Consider the following 14,433-nt stretch of genomic DNA (forward strand, 5'->3'; position numbering starts at 1 on the left):
CCCCATGTACTTTTTCTGACAGAATCTCAGTTATCAGTTGATTCAAACACTGCTCATCTCAATTGCCCAAATTATTCGCTGTATCATTCCTTTCGCCTCAAAGGTGGTACTTGTGCATATGTCCGTTCCGATATTCCCTGTCAGAGACTTGGTAATTTCGAATCTCCTCTTTTCTATCTTCTCTGGCTTAAAATCTCTCTGCCTCATTGTGTCAAATTCATCTGTTGTCTCTACTGTTCTCCCAACTCCACTAATCACTTGGAGCTCTTTGAGTTCCTCTCTTTGCAACTTGACTTTCTCCGGTCCAACTTTCGTAACTGTGAGGTGATTTTAATGTTCACAACTCCAGCTGGCTTCTGTTTTCTAGTAAAACTGACCCAGCTGGTCGAGATGCTGAGGCTTTTGCAAATTACTAATGACCTTTCACAGATTGTTCATTTACCTACAAGAATACTGGACAATCCTAACCATGCAGCCAGCACGCTTGATCTTTTTCTCACAAGCAACCCTTCTAAGTACACGATTGAAGTGGGTGGTCCTTTAGGCACCTCAGATCACAACTTGGTGATTGTGTCTTCTCCAATGAAGCCTTTATCTCATGGCTATTTCCAACCTCGTATTGTTTGGCATTACAAGAATGCAAAATGGTATGACCTGCGTGATTTCTTTTCTTTTCTTCTTTTCCTTGGTCGGATTACTTTCAAAACTTCTGATGTCAGCATTTGCTCAGATCGTGTCAGTGAAATTATTCTTGTATGATCCTTTGTTCCACACTCCAGTTTAAAATCTTTTCCTTTATCTAAACCTTGGTTTTCCAATAAATGTGCTAAGGCTGTTCAAGAGAAGAACTTTGCATATCGTAATTGGCTTGTTTCCAAATCTTCAGTTTCATTTTCTGCCTACACCACAGCTCGCAACAATTGTAAAGCAGTTATTAATCAGTCCAAACTAGATTTTGAACAGGCTGAGAGTAGAAAACTTGCTTCTTGCCCTAATAGTAGCCAACCATTCTGGTCTCTTGCCAAAGCTATTGGCCACAACTTTTGCCCATCTCTGCTCCCACCTCTGTCAAAATCAGTTGGTTCTGTTTTCACTTCATCCAAAGATAAAGCTGGCCTGCTAGCATACCATTTTCCTTCCAACTCGTGTATCAGTAATGATCTTCGTAAAACACCTCCCAACATTTCCAACACACTCCATTCAATGCCTCCTGTGGTCTTCCGTCAAAAGGATGTCAGAAGGATTTTGACGAATCTTGCTGCTAAGAAAGCTCCAGGTCCTGATGGTATTTCTCCACTTATTCTCGAAACCTGTGCTCCTGAACTTTCTCCTGTTCTTTTTCGCCTTTTTTCACTTTCTTATTCCAAAGGTGTTTTTCCTTCTGCTTGGAAATTTGCTGATATCCAGCCAGTTCCTAAAAAGAGTGACAAATCCCTCCCATCCAATTATCGTCCCATTGCAATTACTTCTACTCTTTCTAAAGTAATGGAGAAATCAATTAACTGCCAACTCTTAAACTACCTAGAAACCTTCCGTCTGATCAATGATCGCTGGTATGGATTCCATCAGTGTTGATCCACTGGTGATATTCTGGCTTATGTTACATTTATGACTTATAAATTTATGACATATTTCTGACTTATTTGTCCATTTATGGACAAATTCATTGGAAAAGTTCGGGGAAACAAGCAGTTGCTCTTGACATCTCAAAGGCTTTCGATCGTGTTTGGCATAAAGGCCTCCTAAACAAGCTTTCATTCAACTGTTTGCCAACTGTTTTTTGTAATTGGTTATACAGTTTGCTCTCTGATTGCTCACTGAGGGTGATGTTAGATGGCTCTCTGTCTTCTAACTTTTCCACTAATGCTGGTGTCCCCCAGGTTCAGTTCTTTCCCCCACTCTTTTCCTCTTGTATATTGACCTTCCATTGACTGGAAATCCTATCCATAGTTTTGCTGATGATTGCACATTGTATTCCACTTTTTATTTTGAGAAACCTTGCCCTGCTCAATCAGCTTCAACTTCTCAAATATCTGCTACCAATTCCTTAAATGCCAATCTCCAGGTAATTCTCCAGCGGGGCAAAGACAACTTAGTTGGTGTCAGTCCTACTAAAACTCAGTCTTGTCTTATATCTCGTAAAAAAGGATTCTTCTGCTCCTATGCTTATCTTTGGTGAAACTCCAATTTCTAGGCAAAATTATATATCTATTGGGGATTACCCTGACTTCTAATCTCTCTTGGCATAAGCACATTACAAATATTGCTTCCTCTGCATCTAAAAAACTTGGTTTACTCTTTCACTCTCGGCGTTAATTTTCTTCCAAACAGCTGTTCACTCTGTATAAATCACAAATCTGCCCTACCATGGAATATTGTTCCCACAAGTGGGGGTGGTGCCCCCAAAACCTCTCTCAGGCTTCTAGATTCCATTGAGAAGAGGGCAGTTAGGTTAATTAATGATTCCTCTCTAACAGAGTCTCTCCACTCGCTGTCTCATAGACGTACTGTTTCTGCTGCATGCATCTTCTACAGATACTTCCATGGGCACTGTTCTTCTGAATTGGCTTCTATAATTCCCGCTCTCTCTTTCAAAACAGTCCGAACACATGCCGCCACTAGCCAACATCCATTTACTGTCCAACTTCAAACTCACAGAACTAACTTTTCATCTTCCTCGTTTATTCATTCAACTGCTGTTTTCTGGAACAATCTTCCTTCGTACACATTTCCTGAAAATTACAGTCTACAGAAGTTCAAGTGTAATGTCAACAAATATCTTCTTTCGTCTTCTTAACCTCCAACCCAAGTACAGTACTAAGTACTATAGGTTCTAATACCTCTCGTTTGGGGTTGAACATAACATTTGAACAAGAGGAGGGTTTACCACAAGGTTCCATCTTAAGCACAACATTATTCACAATAAGAATTACAAATATGACACAAGACATACCAGAAACAGTTGAATCATACATGTTTGCTGATGTCCTCATTATCTCATGTCAGTCACAAACTATAAATACCATTGAAAGGCACCTTCAACTATCCTTCACCAGAATAGAATCGTGGGCACGACGGAATGGATATGTCTTAGCAGAAAATAGACTGCAATTCATTTCTGTAAAATACGCAAATTACATCCGAATCCTGAAATATATTTAGAAATCAACCCAATTCATTCCTCTTGCCAACAACTTTCGTTTATTGGGTTTATATCTAGACAATAAACTTAATTTTTCCAATCACATAGCCTACCTTAGAATGGCCTGTTTAAAGAAACTAAACATCTTAAGATCTGTCTGTGCTAACTCCTGGAGTGCCGATAGATACTCCCTCTTACATCTTTATAAAACTTTAATTCGGTCTCGTTTAGATTGCAGATCACCTGCTTATAACTCTGCAAGAAACAGTTCCTTGTTACGCCTGAATACCATTCAACGTAGTGCCCTAAGGATAGCCACGGGAGCCTTCTGAACATCTCTAGTCCACAGCCTGTATATTGAGGCAAATGAACCTCCACTGCACCTCAGGTGAAAATCCTTACTGTGTATAATGCTGAAAAAGTTAAAAGTATTCCATTTCATCCCACCTGGGAATACTTGTTTGACACTCAATATATAATGCTATACCAGAATAAACCTAATGAAAACCGCCCAGCATGTCTTAGATTGCAAGAGCTGATGCCTAGTTGGAATATTAACTTTCAGCATATCTTCGAAGATGTTACTCCTGAACATCCCTGGATTCAATCCACACCCCCTTGTGATGCTTTCTTTCTTAGATGGGGAAAAGGCTCCCTGCCAAACAACAACTTACAGCAACTACATGAAGCCCACACCTTAGAAAACTCAGAGAAACTACTTATTTATACTGATGGCTCAAAAACAGGTGAAGCTGTAGTTGCATACAGCAGATTTGTATGCAATAAAACTAGTCCTAGATAATATAATCAAGCAGCAATTCAAGCAAGCACTTATATATACAGCTATATACAGTCACTGCCTTTCAATCTACTACTTCTTCCTACCATCCCATTCTGAAACAGATCATCTCAATTATATCAATATCAAACATCCAACCAGATGGTCACATTCTGTTAGATCCCTGGTCATGTCGGCATTCCAGGTAACGAATGTGCGGATCATTCTGATAAATAATGATAATGGATCTTTCTGCCATCTAAAAGTGCCATGCACTGATTATAGATCCCTTATTAAAACAGCATGTTGTAATCAATGGGTTGAACTGTGGCAAACTCAAGTCAATAACAAACTGTTCCAGATTTAAAAAAACCTCAACTGTGGACTTCTAGCTTCAGGAGAAGCAGGCGAGAAGACAACATTTTGGCAAGACTTCGAATCGGTTCCTATATAACTCATTTGTTCTTGCTTATGGGAGAGAACCCTCCTCAATGTTCCTTCTGTCAATCCCAATTAACAATCAAATATATTCTCATAGAATGCCCTCGATATTCAAGTATCCAGAAATCCAGTTTTTTCTCTTTATCCAACTTTCAGGAACTTTTGACTTTACAATGCATACTTGGCAGTAATGCAGATTTTGAAGCTCTGTTTCAATACATGATAAGCATTAATATATATAATTGCCTCTGATAACTATATTGATCATAAGTAAATCATGAACAGCCACAATATGACCCAGTAGGCCCTTGTGCCAAAAAAACCTCTGCACAGCAGCAGCAACAACAACCACTTTCTGTCTTCTCCCACTCAACCATCCCTTTATTCATAGCAGCATTTTTCCATTAATGTTATACTGCTCCAATTTGTACAGCAGTCTTCCATATGCAACAGTATCAAAAGCTTTCCTATGGTCCAAGTATATGATATCAAAATTATTATTTGCATCCAGTTCCTTTGTGACCACGTCATATCCAATCAAATTAGTCAGACATGACTTGTAGATATTTGTTGTTAATGGTATTATAATAGTTATCAATTAAACGTTATATGCACATTGAATGATCCTATTTATTTTTAGGGCATGATCCTATTTATTTTTGAATTTGTGTTTGTTGTGTAATTGATATTTTGGATGGAAGAAATTAAGGCCTGAAAGTGCTGCCTACCAATTTCATGTGCCAGCAGCAGCCAGTTCGTGTGCGTGTGTGTAAAGAACTATGCTGAAAAATTAAAGTAAGATAAAGCTAAAGAAATATAAAAGGTTTGAGGAAATGGGAAAAATTACATTCATCCACTTGGCCATCTCTCCGCTACTTTGTCAGAGACTTTGAGCTGATTGAAAATTAAATTGTTAAATTTATTTTAGATTGGTATTTACAGCAAACTGGGATTAGGATCCAAAGGCCAATGGGTAACGTTTAAAGTACAGTAGTATTTGCCTGAAATCTTCGAATATCATTGTGGATAGAGGTCAGTATGAGAAAAGACCACGTCGGTCCATGGCCGAATTTATGGGTTGCAGGGGTGCCATCTGACCTATTTTGCTGGTTTGGTGGCAGTCATAATTATTTTTTTACCTAAATCTAGGTGTTCTCAACTCTGTGTTAATGTTGGATGAATGGTAATTTTGATAGTAACTAATAAATTTATAAAAGTTCCAGAAATGTCATTTTTGAGGTGATTAGGATTAGAGGTAAATACATAAAGGAATAAAATGAAATTATAATACAAAATTAAAACTAAATTATAATGCAATATTAATACTAATATGTAATGTTATCCACTGGGCAAGGACTGGTATAATCCTTCTACAGTGTAACAACCAACTTATTTTTATGCCCTCCCACAGTGGTGATTTTTATATTTATGGCGCATTAGAATTTATTTTTTTACTATTAACTGAATCTAATAGCAGGGTAAAGTGGTAATATGTATATTTGTGATATGATTTTATTGATGTCAAATAATTCTCCAGAAAAATGTGCTGGGAAATAGCCTGCTTTTGAGGGTAATATGTAGGGGGATAAAAGGTAAAAAGTGGGGAGTGGTGGATGGATTAATCCAGACAGGGTCAGCCAGAGAATTATTGTTTTCTAAAGTGAATAGTGGAATAAGTTGTTTTAAGGCTTAAAATATGGACATCCCAGTTACAATGTGGTCAGTCAATGAGTCTTGTCTGAGTGCAATAAACCCGGGACTAAAGGGGGTAAAGGCGTTCTGTAGCCCAGTTTGGATTAATGTCAGGGTGTTGTTAAATTAAATTGGCTTGAATAGCCGCATTCGTATGGAAATTTGATGAATTTAACAGGCATATTATTTGAATTAAATTGGCCAAAACTTTACTAATGCATCCAGCATATTTTCTGGGGTATTACAGATGCGTATTATTCTATATATATATATATATTTTTTTTTATATATATTATTAGCAGTGCCAAAGAAGAATTCTCACAACGCTGTTCCAGAAACTTTATAACATTTACTGATGAAAGAACCCTTAAGGAATATTTTTCAAATTGCAAGCCAAAACCCATTCCAAGAAGCATGTGCCCTGTTACTCGTTTTCCAGCACGTTATTTTGATCCTGTAACTCAGCTTCCTTATGCAAATCTTCAAGCTTTCAGAGTACTTCGAGAAGCTTACTATCAACAGCTCGAACAGAAAGGTGACCTTAGTCAGCCAGAAGTTGCAGCTTGGGTAGAATGGCGAAAAAAAAATAAAAATGCCGGAAAGCAGCAAGTAGTAAAGCCTGTAATGAAAATGGAAAAAGAATCATAAAAATGTGTTTGGGAAGATAAAGATAGAGAATATTCAGCATAATGAAAATTAAAACATTTATATGCTTCTGCTTTGGTCATTGCAGTATGTGATCATCTGCCATAATCTTCAAGTAATTATCCTCTTTTTAAATGACATTTCAGGACAAAACCTGCCACATAATGAAATGATAAAGATTACAGTTCATGATGGGTATGGAATTACAGCAGTACACAAAAGGTTAGTGGTAATATCTCTTAAAAATTACCTAGTTAAAATATTCCTTTTCTTGGTTTTGCTTATTTTGTTTTATACTTAATTTTCAGTCCAAGAAATTAATTTAGTTAACTTGTTTAGCCTTTTCACAATTGAGTGTCGATGTGTGTGGGGTTGAAGGAATGTAGAAGTTTCTTTGTAAAATTTTGAAAATTTGTAAAAATTAAAACTTTGAAAAACATGTTATGACATGTTTTTCAAATATTAATTTGTTCCTATTTTGACTTGATTGTCAAATTGTCAAAAATTAATTCAGGAATTTTTAAAAAAAACTATTAAAATAAATAGTTACTTAACTTTTTTATGTATTAATATTCTCTACATCAATTTTTGTATTACTTTATTTAATTTCATCAACTTCTCAATCTGAATTCTGAGAATTTCTTCAATTTTGGCTTCAGTCAATTGAACAACAAGCTCAGATTGCTAACTCCTGCTCTGATTTTCAAAGCTATTTTCATGCTGCCATCTGTTATAAGCTATATGTACTATTAAATGAAAACAGATGAGTGGCAGTATGTACTTACATGATAAAGACAACTTGTACAGCAATGAACGTATTTGGATTATTGCATGTGTGCACAGTACAGTCAACCGATTTAATGCTCCATAATTTAAGTCAAATTTAGTTAGTTTGAACCCAGTAATGAGGGAATTTTTATAACGATGTGTATATATAATGAAATTATGCATACATACATACATGTTCTATATGTATAATGTAGTTTCCTCCTAATATAGACATCAAAACAAAATTAAGGGGAATTTACCTTTATCATCCAAAGATGCATGACTTTTCCTATTTGGAGGTATCCAGTGATATCCCTCATTATAGTTCATCACAGTCAAGTGCTTTATCATTGTAACTGGAATTGTGTCACCACTGTTCATCTGACCACTTCCCATGATTAGTAACCCTTCAAAGGTATTTGGCAAGTAGAAGACTGTTAATAGCACAGCCAAGTATGGTCTGATGATGGGTTCTGGCAGGGATCTAAATGTTACCTAATTGTATAGTGCATTTATCAATAGACTAAATAAACTAGCTTAAAAAAACTCATGTGGTATAAGAGTGGTTATTTAGAAATAAAAATGCTTCAAAGAGCATTCACACTCCATGAATTAGTCTTTTGTTTGTTCTGTTAAGAGCTATAAATATTCTGTCGATTTTTGCCTTTCTATCATTTAAAATGCCTGCAAGTCTTATGTGAGCTGTTGTTTGTGCTGCCAATAAACTACATCCAGAATGGATTATATATTCTGCCCCATTGCAGAAACTTTGGTAATGAAATGACAAGCAAACAAGAAATAGAAATGTAGCTCTTGCAAAAAAATCTAAAACTAAGACAGCAAGCTCACACTCTCCTCATTCTGTTCCTTGAAGCTATCAGAGTCTCTTCCTTCACCAAATTCTGCTTTACATCTCTTGATCTTTCCCCAAGCCTGCCAGAACACACATAACCCATGCTCAAATATCTGGTGTCAGCACACAAACTGACAACCATTCCTTTGTTCCAAACAATTTATCTTGATTAAGCCAGTGTAAGCCGATTCTAACTGCTCTCTCCCAACCTGCTACTCAGACTATAAACTTGAACTGTTTTTGTCAAGAAACAGTTCAAGTGACAAAGAAGATAGTGTATTATATTGCATTGGAACTTCACTTGAAGTTCCAGTGCAATATAATACACTACCTTCAAAAGATGTGCAGTCAGTTCTGCTATAATGTGCATTTCTGCAATGCGAATTTGCTCCAACGCGATTGATATATTAAGGAACAATGCGACTATAACGCGATTTTCGTGTTGGCGCGTGCGTAATTTCATCTGCTAGTAACACCAGGTGAATGTAAAACCCAGCACCAAGCTGAATTCGCATTGCGCAAATGCACATTATAGCAGAACTGACTGTACATCTTTTGAAGATAGTGTATTGCACTGGAACTTCAAGTGAATTCCAGTGCAATATAATACACTGCAGACAGGCTGCTAGGGCAGGTCATGGGGTTTTGTCAATGAGATACAGGAATTTTGCTATCAGAGAAAAGGAGGTGATTGTCCCTCTGTATAAGGCGATGGTCGGGCCACGCCTTGAGTACTGCATACAGGTCTGAAGGCCTCATTTTAGGAAGGATGTAGATTTGCTTGAGCATGTACAGAGAAGGGCAACAAGATTGGTGAGGGGAATGAAGGGGATCCTCTTACCAAGAGAGGCTTAAGTTCTGCAAATTGCAGTGGCTGGAGACTAGGCACCTGCGAACTGATCTGATTGAAGTGTATAAGGCCTTGAATGGGTTGAGCACGCTGAATTCTGATGAGATCCTTCCATTTGTTCAGATTATGAACCTAAGGGGGCATAAATTCAAATTAAGAAAGGACAGATGCAGAATAGATGTGTGGAAATTTGCCTTTAGCTAGCGGGTGGTTAATTGCTGGAACAAACTTTCATCTGTCGTTGTGGAAGTTGATAGGTTGAATAAATTTAAGGAGGAACTGGACAGGCATTTGGAGGGAATGTTGTAATTTTTTTTTTTTTTTTTGGCTGATGCTGCATAAGCTCATACACTTGCTTTCTTGCATCACATGCCACTACTACTACTATCTTCTTTGTCACTTGAACTGTCTCTTGACCTGCACAGCAATACGTATGTAAATACGTCAAATATGTGAGAGCTATATTTCCCATTTACTGTAATTGTATTGGTCAGAGACACTGTTATCAAACTTATCATTCGATATATTCACAAGATTTTCTGTTCGAACAGAAAGTTCGTGAGGCGGGATAGCGTGAGCAGAGGAACACATTTCTGGCAGTCACTACCATAAAACAATAAAAACAATTTGCAGTTCCTGGTTTATTGGACTTTTCTGTTAGTGCAATCTAATTATAAACTGGTAGCAAACTCGATCTTATTGCATTTGCAATAATACCAATAGCTGGAATTCGGTGGGTTTTTATGTAATGGTGAGATGTGCTTCCCCTTCCTCTTCAATCATATAAAAAACAAAATTTCAGAATCTCCTCTTTTGTGCATGCCGTGTTCATCATTATTGATTGCTCATCTTTTATACTGTTTAAATTTTAAAATCCAGAAAAAAAAGAAAATGTCAGTGAACAGAAATATCAAACAAACTTCATATCTTGTCAAAGTAAAGTGCTATATTTAATGTAATATTTATTTATTTATTAGAAATTTAAGTTGCTTAAACCTGTGTTAGCAATGTTAATGGATTTCTAACTTTTTTTTTTTTTTTTTACTGTGTTACCAGACTGAACATTTTTTGAGTGCTCTGCCCCTATCCCTATTTTTCCCATAAGTCCTGTTGTTTTTAATGCGCAAAATACTATAACGCGGAGATTTTTAGGAACACATGTATCGCGTTATAGCAGAACTGACTGTACCTTAAATATCTATCAAGTACTGTGCTAATGCCTCAGCTTAGCACCAACATATTTAGCCTCAGTGCCTTAGAATTTACAGACTCAGCAGACTTCGTTGTCTCTTCATTGTCAAATTAATCTGTCTTGTACTAGCACATACACTATCTTCCAAAAAGTATCTGGACATTCATCTTTTCATAGTACATTGGACTTTCCTGGATGAGCAAGTAGCTCAGACCACTGTATAAGAAAAGTGTATAAGCCACACAATTTGGTTCTTGTCATGGCATGTAGAACCGAGCTGAGTGATTTATTGCAAGAGGGGTGTTATTGTTGGATGTAATGCTGCTGGCGTGTCAGTTTGTGCAGTTGCTGACAGGCTATATCATCCAAAGTTGACTGTTGGTGATATCATGATGTGATGGTGTGTTGTTGTCAGATATAACATTGCTGGCTTGTCAATTCGTGCAGTTGCTGATGGTGTGCAAACTGTGGGGTGCAATCCCCAGAGGGATCGTGGGATAAATTAGAGGTCGTGGAAATTTTTAAATAAATTTATTTTTTGTGTACATAAAAGCTAAAAACCTGTTAAAATTATTTTTTCAGTATTGTAGGTGTAACCTTGCTACTTGAACTAAGTCTGAAATACAAATGAACCTTACTGCATTGGAAGTACACCTTAATTTGCTCACTGGCTATAGACACACAAAAAGCAGCTGACTAGTGTGACTTCTCAGTCCTACTCAAATTCTGAGTAGTCATTTAATTCTGATTAAATGACTCAATTAATCCTTATGGTAATCCCTTTAGCTCTTAATTCGTGCTTCCTTCAGCACAAATTCTCAAATTGTCTGTACTGTATTGCCTAAAGGCCAGAGGTTCAAATGTGCAGTAGCAGTAAATGTGCATAGCAAGTGTGTATATATATATAATATGCAAGCTTTATTCTGCTTCGTAATTCAGTGCATTCTTCTTGCTGCAATAAAAATTATTTCAATTATGCATGGAGAAAAGTACAGCAACAATTTAAAAACCATTCCTCTGTCCAGAGACAGTCTCGTGGCATATTGCAGTTATCGGACAACATGAATTCAATTTATTAAATCAATTGAGAGAAAGTCCAATTTTGCAATACAGTTAGATGAATCCACAGATATTTCAAACCTTGCTCAACTTATTGTATATGTCAGATACTGCTACAAGGGGGATATTTTAGAGGATTTTCTATTTTGCAAAGCTTTGGAAGGAAGAACGACAGGCCAGAATATTTTTGATGTGATAAATATTTGATATTTTCTTTCAAACAAATAATCTAACTTGTAACAAGTGTGTTGCGATTTGTACTGATTGCTGCATTAAATAAAGGTTTAAAGGGCAAAGTAAAGGAAATTGCTCCAAATACAGTTTTTAACCGTTGCATTATACATAGGGAAGCATTAGTAGTGAAGGAAATGCAAACTGATTTGCATGAAGTTTTGAAAGATGCAGTAAGTGTGCTCAACTTTATTGAAAGTAAAAGCGTAAACAGCAGACTTTTCACTATTTAATGAAATGGGATCCACTTATGAAATCCTTCTTTTATATACGAAAGTGAGGTTGTCCGGTAGCAAAATGTTGCAACTTCTTTTTGGCCTCAAACATGAAGTTTTAGTGTTTTTATCAGATACAGGTCAGAACCCTGCTCGATTGTTTACAAATCAAAAATGGCTTGGAAAACTTAACTACCTTGTTGATATATCTGAAAAACTTAATGATATAAATGTAAGCCTTCAAGGACAGAGAACAAATATATTAATACTCAGAAGCTTTCAAAAATAAACTTAACCTTTGGAAAACTGAATTTGAGCGTAATAATACTGAAATGTTCCCAGGAACAGACTTCCATCCCTTGTGGTGGAGGTTGATAGCCTAAATAAGTTTAAGGCTCAGCTGGACAGGTATTTTGAACGAACAGAGGGGTGAAGTGGAAGTGGGTTTTTTTTTTTTTTTTTTTTGCTGATGCTGCATAAGCTTGCTTTCTTGCATCAAATGCCTCTACTAATGCTAATGCTGATGTTTTTCTGATTCTGTTAATAGCAGTAATATTGACATTTTACAATTTAGGGATATCATTACCTAACAATGCTAATTAAGAATTTTTCCAAATGATTTAACATATCTCCAGAAAAAAAAAAGTTGTATTGGATTCGTGATCCCTTTGCTTTTGAAATTTCTTCATGCCCCTAAATTACCATTGAGCAAAAGGAAGATCTTATCAACCTGTCATCTGATGAAGCATTGTGCTCGTTTCAAGACTACTTATGAAAAATTTTGGCTTTCTCTTCAAGATGAGTATCCAGAATTATCGAAAATGGCGATACAGAGATAGCTGCCTTTTGGGTCTACATATTTATGTCATAAAATTAACATTATAAAAACAAAACAGCATTCCACGCTTGATGCAGAAGATGACACGAGATTAACAATTTCAAATATTGTGTACAAATATGGGCCAAATATTATTGGTTATCCAGGCTGATCCTTCTCATTAATTGTTTTGTTTTGTAATCTTAATTAAGGAATAAGAATTTGATTTGTTGTGTTTGCTGTATTCAATTAAAATATTAAACAATTATTTTATAGTAAATTAAAATGGAAACAATTTTTTTATTCCTTTCTCAGTACTCAAATAAAATTTTCTACTACATAATTTATAAAATGCCAAACATGAAGCGTGATGTGTTACCACTGTTCAGTGATGCACAGAAAAACCAAGAAAGTGCACTTCGTATGACAGTTGGTATTCAGAGGGGCACTATGGCATTTGCATTAGATCTCTACAGAACATCAACCAGGAATTTAAGTTGTCAACAAGGTTTGAGGTCTATATGAACACACTACATATAGAGCTCCACAATCTTGGATTTCGTGCAAGAACAGTGGCACATAAGACAAATGTTGCCACCCAGTCAACAGCCTTGCCTTATATAGTGTAACAAACATTGGTCCACAAAGCAGTGGAATCAATTGTATGGAGTGACAAATCTTGCTATACCCTATTCTGCCTAATGGGTAGGGGTGGAGTGTGCCTGAAGAATATCTGTTGCCAGAGTGCATTGTATTAATATTGAAATTCAGAAGAGGTAAGGTTATGGTGTGGGGCTGTTTTTCATGGTATGGCATAGGTCCTTTGGTGGTTTTGTGTAGTCATTAACAGTAATTCTTACCTTAACATTTTTTTTTTTTTTTGCAATTTCCATGATCTCTAGAATGTGGCAGTCCTTTGGTGTGAACATATGTTTGTTTTAACAGGATAATGTCCATGTAATGCCACTGGTGCTGTTTGAGAATGGTTTATGGATATGAACATACAAAAGTTGGAAAGATTGGTACAGAGTCCTGATTTGAAATGTATGGAACTGGAATATCAGGTGAGAGCCAGACCAACACAACCCATATCATCAGCTCAACTATTCACTATTCTGCAGGAGGACTTTACCCTCTTCAGTCTATCATTCATTTGTGAAAAACCTATCCAGGAGGGTGGAGTGTATCATAACAGCCAAGCAAAGAGGAGAAGGGGACTGAAATATATCTCGACACGATTTGGAAGGTAGCATATTGTATTGCACTAAACAATTGTGTTCCTTCTACTCACATAGAAATTTTTCTAGTCTCTCCATGTTCACATCAACCTCAACAACCTTACCCACAGTATTCATAGCGAACTTGAACTCAGCCTAAAACTGTTGCTACCTCCCAAAAACCCAACTTCTTACAACCCCTATGATAGCCTAACATCTTATGATACTTCACAGCTTTCTACCCCCAAAATACATCCAAAGTATTCCCACCCCAACAAAAAATGTCAATAATCCATATCCAGAAAATCGTAAATGAAGCAAACAGTTTCCACAGCTTCCTGAGTTGTTTAATGCACTGACACAATTAATGAAGAGATCAGTTATCACAGTTTTATGTTCAAAGAAAAGCTACAAAACTCAAAGTGAAATGCCAACTTGTGCAAATTGCCAGTAATGCCATACAATAGTATTCAGATCATGAAGGCATTAATGGAAGCTAGGTCTGCCAGCAATACCTTATTATAGTTCTCTTA

The 14,433-nt window shown here is 36.5% G+C and overlaps 1 protein-coding gene across 1 annotated transcript in view; it reads left to right on the plus strand.

The window, feature by feature from the left end:
* The window catches only part of YL-1 (Vacuolar protein sorting-associated protein YL-1), a 175,674-nt gene that overhangs the window by 109,635 nt on the left and 51,606 nt on the right, over positions 1-14,433 (plus strand). The window contains exon 7 of the mRNA XM_090382665.1: positions 6,353-6,920. Coding sequence (XP_090238791.1) covers positions 6,353-6,701 — 349 coding nt within the window. The 3' untranslated portion in view covers positions 6,702-6,920. The remainder of the gene's footprint in view (positions 1-6,352; positions 6,921-14,433) is intronic.

This window comes from Mastigoproctus giganteus, chromosome 10 (genome assembly GCF_048544385.1).
Source record: "Mastigoproctus giganteus isolate SK-2022 chromosome 10, ASM4854438v1, whole genome shotgun sequence".
In the NCBI taxonomy this organism is placed as follows: domain Eukaryota; kingdom Metazoa; phylum Arthropoda; class Arachnida; order Uropygi; family Thelyphonidae; genus Mastigoproctus; species Mastigoproctus giganteus.